We start from the raw sequence: 22,742 nt of genomic DNA on the forward strand, positions 1-22,742 counted from the left end.
GTGCAAAGTCCAACTTCCTGGTATGCAGGACGGTGGGACAGATTGTAAAAGAAAGGGATAGGAGTGGGCTTAAAGGGATGTTCTGCGTAACAGCCATAGGACACCTCACTGGCTCAGGGAGCAGCACTGAGGAGACAAAGAAACTGGTTTGGCAACTTTTCAGGCAGATCACAGGAGATGTCAGAGGTTTGAATGAATACATGAATGGGCATATACTTGCTCAGGTTTAAATTATGTAGTAGCAATTGTATTATTGCAGTAAATGCAAGATGTAGAGATGCATTTAAATGTCAGGCTATGGAAATCAGATTGCATCATTGCCTTGCTTTTGATCCATTTAGAGACAAAACTGTTTATACCAGGCTGACTAGATACAATGACTAGTTGATACATTTTCCAAGCAACAAGCATGTTTTGGGCCAATAAGAATCGATCGGAAGAATATTACTGCTACATGGAGGGACTGTAAAATCTGCAAAAACTTTGAATTGTCATTTCTTCTTCTAGACCTTTATCATTGGTACATAAAATACAAATCAAATGCATATTAATAAGCAAAACAGAAGTGCAAACACGAGTAGACTAAATATTAATTTATTATAACATATTCCAATACCGCGGATATCAAAGTGTGTGGCGGCCCCCGCTGGTGATGAATAGAAACATGAAAGATGGACAAATAAACTGGAGGATATGATCCTTTTCATACCTATCTTTATCAATGCCTTTCTTGAAATAAATAAATGAATAAAAAAAAACTCAAAAAAAGGGAAATCATTAATCGCCTACATGTAGCCGAAATGAAAAAAAAAAAACATTAGACAGGAGTAAAGTGTAAGCTGGAATCAAAGGGTGAAAATAACGATTGACGTCGGCACGTTAATTGCTGCGGAAAAATAAATAAACTTCCACACAGAGGGGCGGCAGGTTAGTGTGGGCTAAAAAGTCATTCATAAAATTGATTAACCTCTAACACGAACCGCAAAATTTTGAGATAAATAAAACATTTTTATTGATCGATGTTACCACACTGAAACGGTAATTCTACGCTTGGCGTATTTCATTAGCATAAGCATTAGGACAGGTGGAGCTGTAACATTTCCCTCGTCCAAAGCGGAGCAGGGCCGAAGGGTTCTCTTGTAATAGAAAGTGAGTGTGCACAATCCTCCTCTTGCTGTGGGCAATGAAGTTGAGTTTTGCTTTGGTGTGGTTGTTTTCAGAGAACTTCCTGTGTGTCTGCGGGACACTGCCTGATTCAGAAGAGAAACTGGTTGATTTAGCTGCAGCTGGTTTTTGACTGCAGAACACACAGGCTACAGGGAAGCGATTAGCCTAGCCTAGCTTGTAAGTGGACTGCCTCTTTTGCTCTACGTGTTTCGCAGCCCGGTGGGCATCTTGAACTTCTGATCGGTTGTGTTTCATTAGAATAAAAAGCTGCTTTCTCGTGGCTTTCTCGAAAATTTGGGCCAAATATTTAGCCGGGTGTGTCAACCGATTTGGTTCCCCATTGGAATTCGTGTTCCCCCTCGAAAAGCCATGTTAACTGACGCCGCCCACAGGACCAAACCAGAACAACTGCATATACGGAAAGCGAAGTGGTACAAAAATTTAGAAGACTTGAGTGAGATCGCAGCGAAAACAAGATTTCCATGTTGGTTTGAATATATGTTATTTAATTTGGTACTACCAGTCATTGATTGTAATGAAAAAGAGGTAATTGCAAAATCGCCTGTTGATTGGTTTAAACTTTTGAATGAATACATAAATACCATGCTTTTGTGTTGAATTGTTATTTTGTCAATGCGACAGTTTAATTTTGATCATCTCAATGACATTTACGTAGGCCTATATCCTTTTTATGGGCACGTCCTATCACAGATAATGGTTAGGCTTTCAGAAAAAAATTTTCAGTGAATGGATCATTGATTTGGGTGACCATAAATGAATAAGCTTAATATTGAGGTCCAAGATAACGGAAGGGGGTGTAGGCGCTCTCTAATATCAACATCGGACATACAAGCAGGAAAAAAATGACAATAGGAATATAGATACAAGTCATGTTACTGCTGGAGTGATACCAGGAACAAGTGACTCATGTCGCCTTCTGTGCTGCTTAGATCCTTTGAAATCTTATAAATCAGAAGTTATTATGATTAACTATTATGACTAATTATTCTGCTCCTGTCTGTGTTGTCTGGTAAAGACAACACAATCGCCACCTGGGCATGGGCATAACTTCATTACCGAGGCCATATCTCAGGTGTTCAGAGGCAATAAATTGAGGTGGCCAGCATGGGCGTTTCATGTGCGTTCAAAATGGACAAGCGTATGTTTGACGAGCTGGTCAACTATAAGAGAAATGGTTCCTATCCTGTCGGGATATCAAAGGAACAGAAATATGTTATTCGCAAGCGCTCCGCCCGTTTCCAAATGAAAGGCAAGCAATAATATGATATGTAAAAAAAGATTCCCTGATTGCCAGCTCTAACTCTCTGACAGGGCAATAAAGGCAAACTAGGAAATTCCAGGGAAATTTTGAAGTGCCACGGGACCCGGGGCCCGTCGTCCCTCGCCCGTCGCCCGGACGAGCAACCCACGTACCGTCCTGCCATCAAAAGACTACAAACCGTAGCTCCGGTCCAAAAAACGAAAACACCGTGAGAGACAGAGAAGTCTGGAGATTCCGAAAGTCTTTATTTGAATGAAAAACTCCTTAAAAGAGACGCGTGTCTACGTTTTGCAAAAAAAAAAAAAAAGATGTGTCTCCTTTTCACGGTTTGGCCGTGAGCTCGAGTTAAAAATGAAAATGTGGGTGTTTTTCAAAGTGCTCTCACTCTAGTTAACGAGTGGCTCCACTCTAACTTTGAGGAAAAAGTGATTTGTACTGCTCCTTTGAGGGCTCATAGCGTGAAAAGTTTACGATTTAGGAGAAAACGGTTTGATGTTCTGGGAAGAGCACACGATTTCCTCCGTTTTAAAGTTTGAATAGCATTTCTACGTGGAAGTATGACAGAGCTACTCGACTGAGAAAATATGTGACATTTTGAGGCGATTTTTCGTCGGCTCCCATGCATTCTCTATGGAAAATTTCGGCTGGTTTTTTGGGAATAACTTTGGGAAAAATCGGAAAATCTTCTCGCCAGAACTTAGCACACTATTCCCGTTCGAGCCGCACGTTTTGATATATATATTGTTGGGGTTTCAGCGGTACCACCCGCATTAATTGCCGAAAATCTGACGGAATAATAATACGTATGGAGAAGATTAAGTAGTGCCTCGTGCTTTGCACAGAGTGCACAGTCTTCTACTGTGTAGAAGTAGTGCCTCTGAGCGAAAGCCCGTGGCACTAAATTATATTGATTTCTAAATATTTACGTGGGAGCACAGTCTCATAATTTTGATGGCTGTCTTTAGCAAAATATGTAAATTTAATATACCGGCCCAGCTTTTTCATAAACACAAAAGTTTAATTTAGGCAAGTCTGCATTGGTGGTTGCAAAACTTTGCATGAATTATGACATTGATTAAAGAATATTCTTCAACTAAAATATCACTCTTTATAAAACCGAAAATAATAAACCTACAAATACCTTGCCACAATGTACGGGTATTTTTTACATTTCCAGAAGAGAGAGACGACAGTCTCAGTATAACAGTCAAAGTTATACAGTAAAATATATATATATATAGTAAGCATAATGTCCATCTATATCATCATATTTTAATGTCTAATAATCTAAAAATCTAAATAATCAATCTATGTCTAATATTTTAATGGATCTAATAATTATAATTATAAATGACACCTCTTTTATCTATAACCACGGAGAGTTTTTGAAGCAGGGACCAGATTTTTTTCCAAACATAAAGTATTCACACTATTAATCCAGGAAGATATTCCAGGAGGAACAGAAACAATATTACATTGGAAAAGAGAACAGATCTTACGGTTATTTTTACAGCCATATGGGTTGAAGCATACTTTGCCAACTGGTGAGCCAGATACATCAGTAAAGGGAACATCAAGCACAGAAACAGAGATCAGCCAACACACTGATAGTTTTATTATGACGGTGAAATTAACGTAGCATGGGCTACTGCAGTTAGCCTGGTGTGACGTTTTTCCCATTTCGCTTTCCGTACATCCAGCTGTGTTTTCACTTGCGTTTCTTCCGTAAGTACGCACGATAACATAGCAACCACGCACGACTCGGTCGTGAATCAGCGTAAAGGGGAACAGGAACCTGGGGGGAACCAAATCGGGTGACACACGGAAACAACAACTGAAGTGCATGTGCTAGCGCCTCACATGGAGGGCTGCTGTCCGATGTTAGCGAACGATGCCGGTCGCCCCTGCTAACCAAGCCCAGCTCATCCGGTCCAACCAAAAGGACGAATTTTATCAAACATCCCTGAGAAACCACGCGAACGAAGCCTTCCAGACACTTGCTGGTAAGTTTGAACAAATAACGAACTGGGAAGTTACGCCGAATTTAGCTGGCCCACATTAGATTACTGCAGTAGAAACATGAAGTGGCTGATCCTGCAGTCCGAATATAAAATATCACTGTCTATTAAATACATGAAGAACTGAAGAACATAACTAACACAGAAAAACATGATGTCCCAGTATTTCCCATGAGTAATGTTTTCAGTTTTTTAGTTGTTAACATACGAGGTACATAAGATGTAGTTTCACTATTATGGTTGTGCTGCATTATGAGCCAAAATCAGAGAGATTTCTATAATTCACCTTGAAGCTGTTCTATGTTGCCTGTGCATTACACTATATATTCACAGGGGAGTCATGCTTTGTATTTAACAGTAATTGTAATTTAAACAGAACAAAGACCAATGTTTAGCCCAGCTTTCCTCAGTTACATTAAGTATATTTTGTGGATGTGATCAATGTATCAGATAATTACGTTATTCTATGATACATTTTCTTCAGCTGTCTATGTGTAAAGTCAGTGAGGCTGTTAATAAAATTCCCAATAAAATAAACCAGCCCTAGATAAGGTCTTGGTGAATATGAAAGTTGCAAAAGCTGTTATGTTTGTATGTTAATTATGTTTCTGATGTTTGAAGAGCACACGAGTGATTGAGGAAAAACTTTTTTTTTCCTGTAGGATCCAAAAGATGGCTGGACTGGAAGAAGGAATTAGTACTGCTCTCAGACCTTGTATACTTTGGTTTAACAACGTTCTCAGGTAGTTATCACACATGACTTAATGCATGATTAATTATGTGCTCTTTGCAAGTGTATTGATTTGAATGATCCACTTTTAGGTTACCAAACTCTGGGTGAAGAATATGTGAGTATTGTCCAGGTGGGCCCAACAAAAAAACAGATCCCCTCCACATCCAGACGCGGTATCTTTGTTTTCTGCCATGCCTTCCTGCCTTACTTCCTGGACAAGGTCTTGGTGTGCCTGGAGAACGAGCTGGAGTCTGGACAGGAGAGCCTCGGCAGTATCAGTCGATGGCAGCCAGTGCCATGGAGCCTGGAATTCTGGCTGAAGAGATGGATGCGGAGGGCAGTGGGGCTATTGTCGGAGCCCCAGCGAAGAGTGTGTCTGCCTGCTGCGTTTGTGATGCAGCAGTGTCTGACCCTCTTGCACAGACTCCACGCCGCTCTGTTCTACATCAGTGGCTCGTTCTATCATCTTTCCAAGAGGACAGCTGGTATTTCTTATGTAGGTGACTTTTCTCACATTTTATATAATTTATACAACATTCAACATTGAATCCATTTTAACTCATTTATTATAGTGACCCAAATAGCCATGCTTGCAGTATTTCATTGTGCGTCTTTCAAAAAATTTGCCAGTTGAGTAAAAGAAACAACATATAATTTAAATGTCACTTTAACCAGAGCTGTTGTGCCTAAGCCCCAAGCAATGGTTCTAAAAACGATCATTAAGAATTTGATCTTTGATCAGCTAAATGCCATTTATCAATTTGCCAATCTGGAAGTCATTTGACAACAGCATATCAAATGTGACACATCTGTTGTAGACCATGTCTATCTTGGACAAATTCTGTTTCAGGGTTTACGTATATAGAAATAATCACCCACACTTCCGATTTTATTTACGCCTAAATATTAACTGAGATATTGTGTGTGTGTGTGTGTGTGTCTTAGGCTGGCTGCCATCGTAATAATGTTGCAGGATTTTTGGTAGGTTCCTGCAGCTGCTGTTTTTGCCTCCCCTAAAATAGCATTATGGATTGCGGTAGTGATCCTGTCCAGCTAAGGAAGTCGAAATGGGACATATTTAATATTTCTTTGAGTCTTATTAGGGTTTTTTAATTCTTGTGATATACACTGATATACCCTTTTGCATTTTTTTGGGTGTTTTAGTGTTTCGAAGGTCAGCTGAGTGCTGCCTGGAGGGGGTTAGACACTTGGGTGAGGTCCCCCCCACTGTATACATGAGGGAAAGAATTGGACTAGGTTAAAATCTGGTTTGCTGTAGTTGCGTGTATAGTTTGCTGTGGTTGTGTGCTTATTTGCACCTTTGGATACTTGCCCCAGCAGTAGCCCCCCCTCCTCCGCCCCAGTGGCAGGAGGGAGCTAGTAGCTCTGTGGCTATGACTGATGCGTCTAGGAGTCGTGGACAGCTCCTGTTACAGTGCCCAGCCTAATAGGGCTGCAGCAAAATCACTTCAAATAGTAGAAAGGTTGCGTTGCACACGCAGGCACAGAGTGAGTCTATGCTGCATAATCACTGAATAGAACAGGCGACACCTAGTGCGTGAAATTTAAATACAAACGCTGCTATTGTTACGCTGAAGAGAGGTAGATTAAGTTGTTTTTGCTTGTGCACTGCGCCAGATGTTAATGGAAATTATTACACTAATAATTATATATCGGGAGAGAGTCCAGCTCAACAAGTCCAGCTAAAGTAGCTATCTTATCCACAGGACGTTAACACACTGACGGTGTGTGTGTGTGTGTGTGTGTGTGTGTGTGTGTTCTTACGTATGCATAGCTCCGTGTGATGTCGCTTAACAGCAATGATGGGAAAATCAGGAACAGCTACAGATTGCTGGGGGCCCTGTCACTGCTTCAGCTGCTCATCACTGTGTGTCTCCAGCTCAACAACTTCAGACAGAGACGGAAAGCGAGGCAGGAGTGGAAGCTGTACAGGAACCTCAGGTACACGACCAGGATCAGGCCCCCTTATACTCCAATTTTAATCTTGTCAGGGCTGAATTTTAGAGTAAAACAAAAGGAAAATTCTTTTGTCAGTATATTTTATCAGCATTCTAACCGCCGTGATGAGAATTGATCCTTTAGGGATGTTTTTGGGATGTGCCACCACTCAATAGGCAGATTCTTTAAGTGTTGTAGCAGAATACCATGTAAAAAATAACTTGAATGTCATGCTAAACTCTTTAAATTATCTCTCTGCAGTCCTCAGCACACACAGAGGTCCAGCACGAGAAATGCCCATTGCATTCTCTGTTTAGAGGAGAGGAGACATTCCACCACCACCCCCTGTGGCCACCTCTTCTGCTGGGAGTGCATCACAGAGTGGTGCAATAACAAGGTTAGTCTTCAGCCATGAGTTGCTGAAGTTAGCAGTGCTATTCAAAAGTGAAAGCTGGTTGTACACATCTGCATACAATTGATGGTCAGAAACTGACTGAGGCACTTCTTTTTTCACAAAAACAGTTATCCCAAAGACATGCCAAGGTTTCACCCCTGCATCATAGCGTACAATTGGCATTCAGACCCCAGTCTAATGGCTCTGCAGTAGGCACAGGCTCCAGCTCCAACAAGCATTGATGCAAACGTAACAACTGGGTGAACAGGCAAATTCTTCTCTTCATTTTATACTGTAAATCTCAGAGACAGACGCACACCTTTCATCTTGCAGTATGGTGATTAAACCAGCCAGACAACTGCTACACTGCACTCCAGGATGAGAGAGTGAGGTGTAGCCTCTACATTTTAAAATCACACAGTTGCCAAGCAAAATTTGGCTCATGGAGGCTCCAAGATATTCACAAGATGTGAAAAATCTGTTTGATCACTTTGCACAGGGGCTAAAAGATGAGGGTTTTTCCGCTTTATCTTTAACTGTCTGAACAAAAAAGGCTAAATTGACTGACAGTGGAAAAACCATGGGCATACCTGCCAATTTAGGTGGAAGGAAGATGATAACATTGGAGCCCTCTATCAAGTTTTAACAGATCACTCCTCCTTTTGTATAAGAGCTGTCCTGTTTTAAACTACTCTGACCCTGAAATGGAGCTGTTAGAAAACAATCTCTTAAACTAGAAAATCTTCTGAAACATGCAGCAAAATTATCCACCCTCTTAGCCTAAGCAGATAGAATCATGAAATAAATCATTTGAGAGATAAAACATTTAATCTTCGTGGGTGGGCAGCATCTATGTATTATTTTTGTCATCAAGTATTGTATTGATTAATAAGATTAATTATTTTTTCCTTATTAAATAACAATGGTAAAAATGAGACCAAAAGAGACCAAAAAAGACATGTCTCTAAAATCGAACAATTAACTGCCTTTTGGTCTTGGTAATTAATTCCTTTTACAATCAATGAAACTCAATGTTTTTATGTGCTGTTTTTGTCAATAGAGCGGAGAACCACATTTTCTTTGAACTTTTTTATATTAGATTTAATGTTGAATTATAATAAAGACTCTCTGGTACTCGGATCAGTTAGCAGTGGCTATCAGCTCACTCTCCACTGTCCTGATAATTGCAAGTAATGACATCCTTGATGCTCTGCTTCTGTGCTGAACAGGAAGCCAAACTGAACTTGCAATTTAAAATAGGAGGTCAGTCAGCGTTTTTGTGAAAATAATAAGGAAAAAAAAACCTAATGTTTAAAGTGTAAATTTCATAAATCATATTAAACATATCTACATCTCATCTGTTCTTGGGTTAGTTGCTCTGTGGAAGTTTTGACCTCAAACTGGTCTGTAGAGTTGTGTTGTGTCAATGTCAGATCCTTGGTTCGGTTGTTTCATGCAGGAGGGGTTGACATGATGCACATTTCCGCCAATGGTGTCGCGCTACGCCACTACTTTTAAATGAAAGCCATGTTTGGGTTGTTCCATAGAGGACACCTCCTCAAACCAGAATATGGCTGCTGGTAACCGACCAATGGAAAATATGGTATTCATGTTTGAGATGTGTGTATAACATTGCCACATTGTGTTTGTGTAATGCTTTTGTCAGGCTGAGTGCCCTTTGTGTCGGGAGAAGTTCCAACCCCACAGACTGGTGTACCTCAGAAACTACAGCTAAAGCTGCTGAGCCACATAGACAAGAACTGCTGCCCTCAGGAGCCTGTGAGGATATGGACTATGTTTACTTTGCACTAACATGGTATAGCGCTTCATGTCCTTTTCATTCTATGAATTGATTAAATAAATATTGATAGCAAACTCAATTACAGATTGCATCAGTCAAAAACGGTTCATTTTATTGTAAACCAAATCTAGATCTTAATAAAAAATGTGTTCTTAATAGTTGAGAGGTTTGTGTTTTAAAGTTTAAAGTTAAAGCTTAAATAAGCATGAACATTTCTCAGGTGTGGTTGTCCTAAAATTATTTTAACATGTACAGGGGATGGGTAGGTGATCACAACATATCGCATAATGTCCACCCAGAACAGGTGTTGCTGGATTTCCTTTGTATATCTAAAAAGTTGCACAGTACTGGTAGATGATTACTTTTTAAAACAATGAAGTTGAATTATTTATAGTATGATATCAAGTCTCTAATTACACCTCATCCATCTATCTTCGTCCGCTTGCCCAAGGTTGGGTCGCAGGGATAGCAACTTCAGCAGGGACAGACTTTCCTTTCCCTGGCCACATCAACCACCTCTGACTGGGAGAACTTGAGGCGTTCCCAGGCCAAAGTGAAGATAGACCTCATCATCGGATACAATTTGTATTTGAATGTTACAATTTGAATATCAGAAAAATGGTATTTCAGGCAGCCTAGACCTCTCAGCACTCTCAGCCAGTGCCTGTGTATTTCCAAAACGCACATTTAATGTGTGTCAGGTGATCAACAAGATTTTGACGTGGACCTTTTACGGGACAGTTTTATTTTTGCACTTTTAAATGCAACATTGTATCAACTGCAAGACTGGGAAAAAAATTAAGCCTTGCACATAGAGGCCTGTAACAACACTGACGTAGCTGATGAAAACGTGGATATTTCCATGGTCCTCAGGCAGGCTTTTGTCTCAATGAGCAATTCACCTGAGCTTTGGTCTTATCTCCGTCTTTGATTTAGGACCTAACTAGATAGATGAATGTGGTTTCTCTGTGGTGCCTCATTCTTTATAAACATGGGAGGGACCTGTATCAAACATGATGTTTTAGCATGATATTTTTCTGTTATTTAAATGTTAATTGTTATTGGAAGATAAAAAATGATAGCTGAATTCCATTTATTTTATATCTATTTATTCCATGTATGGAATAGTTTTTTTTTTTAACTTAACAGAGCATTGACCACTGTGTGACACTCAAACAATTGGACATGTGCAAAGCTGCCATAAAATGAGCGTAAGGGCCGCTGCTGTTGCCCAAATATTAACAGGGACTAGAAAAAAAAAAGATAATGTAATGACAATTACACAGAAAATGTTGGCTAAGTTTTAGTCTTGCTAAGCTAATTGATTAGCTAACATACAATGTAGCTGAATATTTGCGAATAAAGTGAAATTTATTGGCTCATAATTGGGAATGTTCCTCTGGAGGATCTAATTTGCATGCAACAATGTAAGTAACTGTTTGTAAAAAGTTTATTGCTCTTTAAAATGTTGGGTGTGATGGTAATGACATGTATGAGGGACAGTAATATTTAACTATGAAAACTATACATAACTCGCAAATTGAACAAATATAAACTATATTAATGTGAAACATGTCTTTAAGTTATTAGAAAATGCAAAGTAAAGTTTTAATGAGTTTAGCACTTTTTATTGCTCCATTATAGAGGTGTTGTCAAAAAAGTCTGGGTTGGGGACAAGCCCAAAACAGTAACATTCTTGCACATTTGAATTCACACTGAAATTGTATTAAAATGTTATTTTTGAGACACTTTTTTTTTTTTTTTAAATAGCTACTACAACCTAACCTTAACAAATGCAATAATTGTTATGGGAGAAAAATTCCCTCAGTTGAAGAATGACCCATATATATTTTATGTCTAACGTTGGTCGAACACTGTGTGTGTTTAAAAATGACGAATCTGCGACTGACCACATCTGGAGAACGGGAAGGGGAGAGCGCGAGCACCGAGTGTGGAGCAACCCTGATCACATGATCCCTGGCGGTCAGGAGGTGATCCCGGACGGTCTCTGAGCTCCACCTGGATCTGGAGGTAAGTTTATGTTTATTCTTCTTCGAAAGTGGGAGCGGGGATAGTGTGCTCACAGCCACAGTATATCCGTTCTCCATAGCTGAGCATAGTTTTTTTTGGATGATGACAGTTTCATCAAGCAGAAACAAGGAAGCGGTTATCAGGTTTTTTGTCAGCTTTTAACAGTGTTCTAACAGGTCACCCAAAACAGCAGCTGGCTTCATCCGAAAGATCTTTGCTGTTTAACAGCACTACATTAAAATCTAAAGGCTGTTTGACTGGCTGTGCATTTACAGGTAATGTAGGTCGACGAGACTGACGTTACTTTAAAGTTATGCTTATTCAATAAAACGTGCTGCTTGGGTTTTCCTCATAGACAGTCCTGGATATACAGTCTCAATATCCGTTCTCTAACTCTTTCTCTCTCTCTCTCTACACACACACGTGTACACAGTCAAAAGTTTTTTTCCAAACTTTGGCTGGTACTCTATGTACGTGTGACAGGAAGAGTGTTTGTTCCCTATTACAAGCTGCGTGGCCAATCGGAATCAGAAAAACTATGTTGTATAATTGATAAAAACTATTGAAATTCATCTTTGAAACACAAGACAATGATTAAAAACACATAACAACAAAAACAACAGAAAAACCAAGTACATGTTGGGATTTGCTCCCCACTAACCCCAGGAGACAGGTGGAGTGAAGGCTGATACACTGAGTGTATAAGGGAGCTGGTTTAGTGGCCAGTATGCCTTCTCTCTCTCCAGGCTGATGAGCTCACATCTCTCTGGCTGTGCTGTCAGTTTGAGCTCTCCCCTCCGGGTCCCCCAGGGTCACTCACTCCGTTTTCCTGAAGCCGCCTTGGTACATGCTGGCTGAATTGAGTTCAGCTGAGGTATCTTTAGGCTCAAATAGTTTGGTGTGTGAGGTGTTCTACAGCCCTTGAGGTAGATTTCCCTTATGCATTTTTCTGTAGCGTGTCTGATTTCCTGCTTAAAAATATTGCAGGATTTTTGGTAGGTTCCTGCAGCTGCTGCTTTTTCCTCCCCCTAAAATAGTGTTATGGATTGTGGTAGTGATCCTGTCCAGCTAAGGAAGTCAAAATGGGATATATTTAATATATTTCTTTGAGCCTTATTAGGGTTTTTTAATTCTTGTGATATACACTAATATACCTTTTGTATTTTTTTTTGTACGTTTTAGTGTTTTGAAACTCAGATGAGTGCTGCCTGGTGGGAGTTAGACACTTGGGTGTCAAACTCCCACCAGGCGAGGCATATGGCGTGGCAAAAGTGAATAATACAGAAGTAAATACTTGGTGCCTACAATTAAACATGGTTGTTGCAGTGTCTTTATGTGGGGTTGTATGAGTGCTACTGGTGTTGGGGAGCTGCATTTCATTGATGGCATCATGAATTCACAGATTTATTACTCTACACTGAAAGGGATGCTACCATCACTCCGTTCCCTTGGTTGTGGTGCACTAAAGACACATCTAAGGCCACTGTTGGATTTGTGAAGAAAAACAGGGTGGAAGTGATTCAGTGGCCAATTATGTGTCCTGATCTGAACCCAATTGAACACCTATGGGGAATTCTGAAGAGAGAAGTTGAGAATTACTTTCCATGCAGCATCCAGTCTCTAAAAGAGGTTGATCTTGAAGAATGGAAAAAGATTGATGTTGCAAAAATGTCACCAACTTGTTCATTCCAAGCCTAGACGACTTGGTGCTGTCATTAAAAATCATGGAGGCCATACTAAGTACTAGCTGTATAGTTTTTGTTGTGGGGTGTACTTACTTACACTGAGTACTGTGTGTATATGTGTGTAGATATAAACATGTATATACATCTGTATATATGGAAATAATAAGTCCAAGAACCCTTATGGTCATAATTAAATTGTTCTTAGTTACTGTCTACAGCTCCTGATGTCACTGCATTTACTGTACAAGCCAATATAGAAGTTTATTTCATGTGACAGTTGGCATGTATTATTCGAGAATAACTGCTGCTCTTGCTGTGGAGTGAATCAGTAGTGATATGCTGGAAAACAAATTCTCAGTGCATATACTCTGCATACATTTTTCTGCACGCTGTCAGCAGAACACATAGTTTAGACCACTGAATGGGTGCCAAGTTTATCATAATTTGTGCTTTAATATCGTGGAAATGTACCAGATCACCTTATTAACAGTCACATTTCCTGTTATAAGGTGTAGTGCATGACTATAAGTTTGGTTAGTGTAACCCAATTGTACCCTTCACCACAAAATGATGTTTGTTTTCTCACAGGAACAATGTCTTTGAGTCTGGAAGAGTGTAGAGACCGAATCCGAACAGAGCTGGATACTGTGGTGGACTTCTGGCTCAAACACTCACATGACACCGTACATGGGTACTTTATTTTACTCTAGCAATGCTTTTGAAATGGAATAATGTTAACTCGTAACTTTTTAAAGAAAAATTGACGAACAGTCAGCAACTCTTCTTCCTGTTTCAGAGGTTTCTTCACTTGTATTGGGAGAGATGGTACAGTTTATGATGAGCTGAAGTATGTCTGGCTGCAGGGTCGACAGGTACAGTACTGATGGTGGCAGCATGGTGGCCATCAGATGTTATGGGAATAAACCAGTTCTTTTTGTAGGTGTGGATGTACTGCCGCCTGTACCGCACTATGGATCGCTTCCAGAGGCCTGAAATCCTTGAAGCTGCAAAAGCTGGTGAGCTCTTGGGAAAGATACTGAACCAAACCTGAGTTCTGCAACAGGTCAGGCACCCAAAACAACAAAAAAAGTGTCTGATGAGTAAAAACTGTACTTAAATAAACTCTCAGTGGCAGCACAGTGGTAAGTGCTGCTGCCCCACAACAAGAAAAGTTTCCCGGCCTGGGGCCTTTCTCTGGGTTTCCTCCAAGTTTCCTCCCTCCATCCAAAGACAACATGTTTAGGTTAATTGGTGACTCTAAATTGTCCGTAGGTCTGAATGTGAGTGGTTGTTTCTGTCTGTTCAGGGTGTACCCCGCCTCACCCAGTGTGAGCTGGGATTGGCTCCAGCATCCCCTGGGACCCAGAAACGGATAAGCAGTAGTTGAGGAATGAATGAATGAACTCGTGGTTGGGGTAGTGGCACTACTGAACTGACAGCAGGCAGGTAACACAACTTACAAGGTCTGCTGCCAATGTCTTTGTGCCAGGAACCACAAAAAACCCTTAAGAGGTCTAGTAGAGTCCATGCTTCCAGGGGTCAGGGCTGTTGTGGAGGAAAGAAGAAGGCAGGTGGTCATATTGTTATGGATGACCGGTGTAACATCGTATGCAGTCATTTTTGAGTAAAACTATTAAATGCACATACATTTTCAACAGGAAGATTAAGTAATGGGAGTTATGAATTCATGTCTGAACATCAGTTGCTGATACTGATGTATCTAATGATGAGCTGAAGCTCTGCTGACTTGTTTGCAGGAGGGGCATTCCTCAGACGGTTTTCTCGTGTGTCCAGCAGTACTTCTCAGTGGAAATGTGCCTTCTGCTTAACAAGAGATGGTAAGGCCGTTAAGATTCAAAGAACTATATTCAGCGAGTGTTTCTACATCATGGCCATGGATGAACTGAGCAGAGTCACTGGTGACAAGGACATGCAGGTATTAAAAACATTTTTTCTACCCCATCTGCAGCATTTTACCAGTTCAAGGTTTTTGGTTGAAGAACTTTTTATTTATTATTATTATTATTAAACTTTATTTGTAATTTTTCCATATCAAAAACATTGGCACAAATGGTTAGGAGGTATCCCCCAAACCCACCCTCCCAACCAGACACTCATGGACGGAATGCCACACAAAAAACAGAAAGAAAACCTCTTTGTTAAAATTGTTTTTCATTAAAATAAACAACTAATCATAGGAAATATTTATAAACCTCCATCTGCTCCTTCTGAAACCACTGAATGTATCCTGGCCAGCATTAATTCTTCAGACTGTACTGGTGGAAAAAGATTGGCGACTTTAATTCCAATTGGCTAGGTCATTCCTCTCAAAAAGAACGCATCAACAGCATAAATTTAATCCAACTCATAAATGAGCCCACAGTCGGTCCCAGCTCCTCCTCTCTTCTTGATTGGATTTGAGTTTCCCATCCTCGCAGAATCTAACAATCTGGGGTACTACCTGATACACTCATTGATCACTCTATAATCTTTTGCAACCGGAAAATTAAAATGGCTCATCTTCCTCCTAAATTAATCAAAATAAGGCAATCAAATAACATTAACCCTGAACACTTTATTCTGGATGTTTTAAACATAAACTGGGAGATATTTCAGTTAATTCCATCAGTGGAGGATGCTTGGAATTATTTTTATACTGAGTTTGTATAGATAATTGATAAACATGCTCCTTGGATGTCTATTAAAGTCAAGGGTTGACATCTACCTTGGATCAAATGAGAGCTTATTTATTTATTTAGACATAGAGACAAAGCATGGAAAAGACACCGTACAGCAAAGTATTCTGCCGACTGGGATATTTACAAAGAGTTAAGGTACAAATGTGAAACCAAAACTGGAAATGTTAAAGTAAATTAGAACAGTTTGTCATCTGATTTTTAAGAATCAAAAGCAATTCTGGAAGAAAATCAATAGCATAACCAACAAACTCACTAAAAGCCATACCCACTCATATCAGAATAAATAATGAAACTGTCAGCAAACCTTCATTAATTGCACAGGCCTTCAGTCAGCACTTCTTCACAATCGGGAGCTCTTTTTCTTCTCATTTTGATTTTACCCTGACATAGAACAGGAGTGAAAGGTCTTTTTGCTTCAAAACTGTAACTCCAACTGACATTCAGCATTCAGCAGGTTATTGACAGTATAGGCTCTGGATGCAGTGCTGGTCCAGATGGTCTCTACATGAAGTTTTTTAAACTTGCCTCTCATTTCCTCTCATTTCCACTGGCTGATTTCTTTAAGCTATCATTGGGAACTTGTGAAATGCCTCGATCGTGGAAATGTTCCAGAGTAACTCCTCTTCACAAAGGAGGTGATATCACAGATGCTAATAATTATAGACCCATTTCACTTATCAACAGCATAACAAAAATATTTGAAAAACATATCTTTAATCAATTATATAAATACCTGAATGATTGTAACTTATCTCCATTTCATTCTGGCTTTCGACCAAATTTCTTCACTAACACTGCTCTTCTAAAATTCAGAAATTATATTTTTTCAGCATATGACAGTAACATGCGGACAGGTGCTATTTTTATTGATCTTATCAAAGCGTTTGTAAGCTATTCAGAATTAGTGCATACATTTTGGATATTGCTCCTTTCAATAAATGGCTAGCAAGCCTTTAGAGGGTAGAGGTGGATACCCTAGGAAGTATTTAGAAGCAAAAATTCAAAATTTGAAAATATAGTAAGTAATGAGACTTTGGCAAGATATGATCTTCACACAGAGATTTCACCCCTGTTTCAATGCAAACTAAGTTTTTTACAAGTTGAAATTGTGGCACGTAGCTGCCCAAGATGATAGACCTGACTGCGCATGTGTAACTCAGATCGGGTACCTGCCTACCTGCTCTGTGGAAAAGTTGATTATATTGGTTATTGGGCTTAATGGTATCAGACTGGATAAACGAAGCTTGGTATTGATATCGGTACATCCCTAATAAATGACTTCATTTTCTGACATGCACATTTACAGTATTGTGGAGGTGCATCATGCATTGCGTTGGATTTTACTGTGTCTTCTTTGTTGTATTTGACATTGATGAAAGAGGAAAATTGAAAGTGGGTATGCTATGTTGTAAGCCATGCTTTTTGCTGCTTCATTCCCAATTCTGCATAAAGTAGAAAAGATGCCAGAACAGTAAATATCTAATACTCAATATTAATTGTGTCATACAGAATAAGCTTCACTCTCTTTGAACAGGAAATGAGGGGAAAATAGGACAAAACCTTCAGCACTGAGCATGTTGTGCAAACACATTAAATCAAAGTTAGTAAGTGTAACATACCAATAACATGCCTTTTAGAGTATGATGGGAAAATCGGGCTTTGTTGCATTGCGCTGTATTATGTGGACATCTCTTGGTAACACAGATAAACATGCTTGACAGTGGCCCTCATTGTTATACTATTATCACCCTCTGCTCTGCTGTTTTTCCAGGTTGAGGCTGAACAGATGATGGAGCAGTTGACCCACTGGGTTCAGGTGGACTCATCAGGACTGGGTAGGCCTAAGCTTCCCGGAGATATTCCCACCAACAGCATGGCTGTTCCCATGATGCTGTTGTGTCTGGTGCACCAGCTCACTCAGGACAGAGGTCAGGAGGTGGTTCAGAAGTACAGAGAGCTGGGCAGATGGTGTGTACAGCAGATTCTACAGCACATCCAGGTAAGGTTGCACATGAAGTGATGTGCCTGCTGGATCAGGGCACCCATTGCTGACTTTGTGCAAACCAGGGGGTGGGTGGGCGGGGTTGTTTTCTGTCAGTGTGTGTGTATATAGCTTCAGTTTAATAGTGGTAAGCATGAACAGGCATAAATGTAGGGAGCCAAAGTCTTGTAGTCTCTTTCCCCAGGAGCTATATTCAATCCCCTTTATGCCAGTGAGGTGGAGCTGAAGTGGTGGTCCATTTAAGATGGTCTACCTCCATCCAATTATTTATCCATTACTCATTTACAGTTGGAACCCAGATGAGCACCAAACATTTTTTTGTTTGTTATGATGGCCCCAGGTGAAGTCTAGCTGTTTCCAGTGGCTCCACATAATGGGCACCCCTAAAGGGAGTCCTAATAGAGGCAATATGTGGTGCTGCCTTGTGGGCATCACCAAGCATATTTAGTTTAGTTTAATAAGTTTATTTGTATCAGGGACAATGTACAAGATAACATTAGTCTCAAAAAGAGAAGAGATGTCTTGTACAGGATTTAGCTTACTAGCTATTTTCCATCCATAGTCCCTGGGCAGGTGAGTAAGAACATTAGAAAGGTGAGAATGATCAATATTCTCAATACACTAAACAGTCATACACATATACATAATACACCCTCTCACACATCACAAACACTCAGGACATATTTTATTTCAAAAAGATATATACACTTATTAAAGTATTTCATATTTGTGAAGGTTAAAAAAATATTTTGGGCTCAGGATTAATGTTGGCATGATTGGTTTCTTAGGATCCATTGTTTGACTTCCCGGGAAAAAAATGTTGAAGTCTGTACAAAGTTTCAGATTAGTTGGTAGATTGTTCCATGATTTGACAGATTTAAAGGAAAAGGCAGATTGAGTAAAGGCAGAGATACGCTTACGAATGTTACAATCTCCACTTGAGACAGCTCTGTTGGAGTGCTCAGAGCGGAGTTTAACAAAGATTTTCAATGGGAGAGGGGCATTCATTGTATTTGTATCAGTTTTATTGACTGCAATAACACTTTGCACACATCTCTTGAGATTCTTGAACAGTGTGTGAGCAAGAACCTGCAGTAATGAAACACACAACACACTGATGGCTCAGCTTGTGTTTTTTTGGGGACAGTGTTTTTGAATGCTGTTACCTCTGGATACCTCTGGATCAAAGGTTGCACATTTTTTCATGAACTCATCGTTTTTCTTCCACTGTAATAGAGAGACGGCACAGCCATTTTAGAGAATGTGTCACTGAATGGAGCGGAGCTTCGAGGTTGCCAAGGCCGACTGCAGAATCCTGGTAAATACTCCTCTCTGCTGCCTGCTGATCAGTTAGTTATTAGATATTAGTAAAGAGCGCTGTTAGCATTCTTAGTTGCCGACCTCAGTATTTTCTCTTTCTTTGGTTTTCCCAAATGCTGACTCAGGCCATGCCCTGGAAGCAGGCTGGTTCCTGCTTCAGTACAGTGCAGAGCAGGGAGATGATGAGTTGAAGACAACTGCCATCAATAAGTTTGTTGAGCTGCCTTATCAGTGTGGCTGGGATAAAGAGCATGGTGGCCTTTTCTACTTCCTGGATGTGGATGGTCACTGCCCCACACAGGTGACTCAGTCATCTGCAGCATACACAATGAAATTTTACTTGTTTGCTTTTGATTAAGTTCTTTTTTTTTATTTTTAAATTGCATTAGCTGTCTGACACTGCTTGTGACTCTAATTAGTTGGAGTGGAGCATGAAGCTGTGGTGGCCTCACTGTGAGGCCCTCATTGCCTTCCTGATGGCCTACAGTCAAACCAAGAAGCCAGAGCTGCTGGACAGATTCTTTCACATTTATGAATACACCTTCAGTAATGTGAGTCCACCCTGCAGTTACACATCATGAGACATGCATTATGTTTATTCAGTCTTTCTATGAGTGTGATGTTTTGATTTATCTCAAAATAATACTAAGAAAGCCTTACAGTCTTGTATCACAATATATAAAATAGTGGTGATTTCAAGATGAAATAAGAGTTTTATTTATTAACCATCAAGATGTAGGTTCATCCTAAAGAATGTTTTGCAAGGGTGTCTGTATCATACAAAAGGGGAAATTTTTTATTTCATTATCATTGGAAAAATATATACAACTTTTTCATTCTTGCTGTGATCTTAACAAAACAAGTATGCTGCTCTAGAGAATATAATTCAAAAGTTGGGGCATCTATGTTAACACTATAATGCTTAATTTACAGTTATATGATGTGACAGATTTTACATTGGTCAAGAAATTGCAGCTCTAGTGATTGAGTTTGCATGTGACCATATTGCAATAGTAATGAATGATGAACAATACAACAAAATTATCTATGAAATATTAACAATTCCATGTATGTTGACATTTGCTATATGTTGAGTTTGTGCATTGGTATTTGTGCAGTTTCCTGATGCCAAGAGTGGTGAGTGGTTTGGCTATTTGACACAAGACGGGAAAGTTGCACTGGATTTTAAAGGCGGCCCCTTTAAAGGTAAGAACATCGCTGCAAAAGCTAAAGTGAACAGACGATTTAAAAACAGAGAGCATTCAATTGAGTCACACAACTGGCTTCCCCTGAGCTGGCACTAGTCTGCCGCAGATGCTATTATTATTAGAAGAAGAAGAAGGCCTTGGAGCTTGTCTTCAGTGGCAGTCAGTAAATACAATGAAATTGTGGACTGGACCAGGTCATGGGTCTCTCTGGACCCGTGATGGTGCCTGATAAATACTACAAAACATGTAATGGCCTTCAAGTTAATATGGCAATTGCTTGCCGTGATCATAGCATCATTAAAATGGGCCAATGAAATTGATATTTTATTGGGAAAGAATTAGCAAAGTTGCTCAAAAGTAAGAAAAGTAAGGAGAAGAAATTCACTGTCCTTTTTTCTAATATTTGTAATGTAGGCTTCAAATCTCTGTGCTAATCATTTTATATTTTACTTAAAATGTACACCACAAGTGCCTGTTCTCTTAACTTGAAATGTATGCTAATGTTATGTTCACTGTGCTGGGAAGAGAGTTAGGAGGAAATGTGAAGTGAAAAGGGACTGTTTAAAATTGCAATTTCACTTTTTCGCAAGAGGCATTTTTCATTTAATTTGGACATTGAAAACAAAGCTTTGCTGAAATGACTGTCTAGTTTTTTTAGTCAGTCAAGGTTTTACTCCCCCCTGCGTTTGACAATGAATGAATGAAGGTTGGCATCCTCCAGCCAACAGCAAGGCTAAAAGCTTTATTGTAGGCACTTTGAAGTTAAAATATTGTTACATTATGATGATAAAAACATTCTACATTTGTGTACTGCTGCTTGGGAGGAAGTGAATAAGTGCACAGGCATTGTATAAAATTAAACCTAGGGTATTTGGTTGTTGTTGTTTTTGTTTAGTTTTTTTATCAAGATGAATTACACAACAGTTCAATTTCAAAATGGTTGGGTTGGTTTGGTTAAGAATTGAAAAAATATATATATAAAAATTTGTGTCTGGTAGAATTTGGAAGTTTTCAGGTTTCTTTGTGTTATAACATCAGGCTTTGGAAAAAGGGTGAATTTGGGGATGGAAAGAGATGGGTATTTCTGGTTGTTCCTCTGTCCCTCATTCATCTGGCATCAATATAGGACTACGAAATCGTCAGGAGCTCTGTCCCGATTGATAGACTGCATCCTTCTGAAGCTACATTTAATACCAGTGGCTCAGCGCAGCTGTCCCATTTTGAAGTTCCCTCATAGGTGGCCAAGAAATGTGCCCTCTGTCTGCTGTCAAACAGGAAGCCCAAAGATTACACCCTGTAATGTATGTATTGAGTTTCAGCTGCAGCAGCACTGCGGCATAGTGGTTAGCTCTGTTGCCCCACAAAAATGTTGAGCGTTCAGTTCCTGGCCTGAGGCCTTTCTGCACGGTGTGTGCATGTTCTCCCTGTGCCTGTGTGGGTTTCCTCCAGGTAATCCAGTTTCCTCCCATTGTCCAAAGACATGTATGTTTAGGTTAATTGGTGACCCATAGGTCTGAGTGTGACCAGAACAGGAACACAGGCCCCAGGCCCAGGAATCAAACTATAGAGAAATAAATAAACAATAGAATGTAGTTAGTATGGTAAAGTGAACTAAGTAAAACTCTCCTTTACATAGGGTTAGGTGCAAAGTAACTGTTTCTCTTCTCTTCTTCAGGGTTTTTCCATGTGCCCCGCTGTCTGTACATGTGTGAGCGTATGCTGGACCATCTGCTGGCCAACAGGGGTTAAGCATTCAGCCTTGGGTTTTGTGATAATGGAACTGATTGGGATTACACATATTCACACATGCTTTTATGCAAAAATAATTATTCAACTCTTCACAAATTTCCTCTCTCCAAACAGTTCCAATAATTTTTTGCGGTTTATATTAAAAACTGTTGGCACAAACATTTACATGTCTTGAATAAACTTTATGTTTGGTGACTTAATGATTTGACTGCAGCAGGGTAGCTCATCTGTGTGTGTATGGGGGGGGTGTTTGTGTGTGTGTCTAACTGCTTGTAAGATAAAAGGGCAATAACAAAAAAATGTTGATTTGTTGATAATTACATTATTACAGGCCAGTGAAGCTTCATTTTATAGTTAAATGTCAAGTCCAAAACTTTATGTCATTTGATACATTATTATGGATGGATGTAGGCTGTTTTGCTGCTTTCTCTGTCCATGCTGCCCTTATAATATTCAGATCTAGACTATGTGGCAGTTTGTCCATCACTGTCAGTATTTTCTCAGCTGTTGAGTTGGTGAGTGTTTTTGGCAGTTTTTCTGTGACTTTTATCATGTAAATTTGGGCAAATATTGTGGGCAGCATGGCAGCAAGGTGTTAAGCGCTGTCACCCCACAATAAGAAGGTCACGGGTTTGGTTCCCGGCCTGGAGCCTTTCTGTGCAGGGTTTGCATGTTCCTCGCCTGCGTGGGTTTC

The 22,742-nt window shown here is 39.8% G+C and overlaps 2 protein-coding genes across 2 annotated transcripts; both read left to right on the plus strand.

The window, feature by feature from the left end:
- Positions 1–4,197: 4,197 nt before the first annotated feature.
- Positions 4,198–10,398, plus strand: pex10 (peroxisomal biogenesis factor 10). The gene is made up of 6 exons (XM_029506795.1): positions 4,198–4,452; positions 5,130–5,210; positions 5,290–5,696; positions 6,996–7,162; positions 7,421–7,556; positions 9,220–10,398. The coding sequence occupies exons 1-6, from the start codon at positions 4,341–4,343 to the stop codon at positions 9,286–9,288; spliced, it is 972 nt and encodes a 323-aa protein (XP_029362655.1). The 5' UTR covers positions 4,198–4,340; the 3' UTR covers positions 9,289–10,398.
- Positions 10,399–11,283: 885 nt separating this feature from the next.
- renbp (renin binding protein) lies at positions 11,284–22,551 on the plus strand. Its single transcript, XM_029507358.1, has 11 exons — positions 11,284–11,385; positions 13,659–13,761; positions 13,867–13,942; positions 14,011–14,086; positions 14,828–15,006; positions 17,541–17,768; positions 19,008–19,089; positions 19,217–19,392; positions 19,511–19,642; positions 20,210–20,297; positions 21,975–22,551. Exons 2-11 carry the CDS (start codon positions 13,664–13,666, stop codon positions 22,046–22,048), a joined length of 1,209 nt encoding a protein of 402 aa, XP_029363218.1. The 5' UTR covers positions 11,284–11,385; positions 13,659–13,663; the 3' UTR covers positions 22,049–22,551.
- The last annotated feature ends 191 nt before the right edge of the window (positions 22,552–22,742 follow it).

This window comes from Echeneis naucrates, chromosome 7, assembly GCF_900963305.1.
Source record: "Echeneis naucrates chromosome 7, fEcheNa1.1, whole genome shotgun sequence".
Classification (NCBI taxonomy): Eukaryota; Metazoa; Chordata; class Actinopteri; order Carangiformes; family Echeneidae; genus Echeneis; species Echeneis naucrates.

Coding starts and splice junctions, on each gene's coding strand:
- pex10 (XM_029506795.1), top strand. CDS start 4,341: ATGCCGGTCGCCCCTGCTAACCAAGCCCAGCTCATCCGGTCCAACCAA. Junction 4,453..5,129: donor AGCCTTCCAGACACTTGCTG/GTAAGTTTGAAC, acceptor TTTTTCCTGTAG/GATCCAAAAGATGGCTGGAC. Junction 7,163..7,420: donor AAGCTGTACAGGAACCTCAG/GTACACGACCAG, acceptor ATCTCTCTGCAG/TCCTCAGCACACACAGAGGT.
- renbp (XM_029507358.1), top strand. CDS start 13,664: ATGTCTTTGAGTCTGGAAGAGTGTAGAGACCGAATCCGAACAGAGCTG. Junction 13,762..13,866: donor TCACATGACACCGTACATGG/GTACTTTATTTT, acceptor TTCCTGTTTCAG/AGGTTTCTTCACTTGTATTG. Junction 13,943..14,010: donor TCTGGCTGCAGGGTCGACAG/GTACAGTACTGA, acceptor TTCTTTTTGTAG/GTGTGGATGTACTGCCGCCT.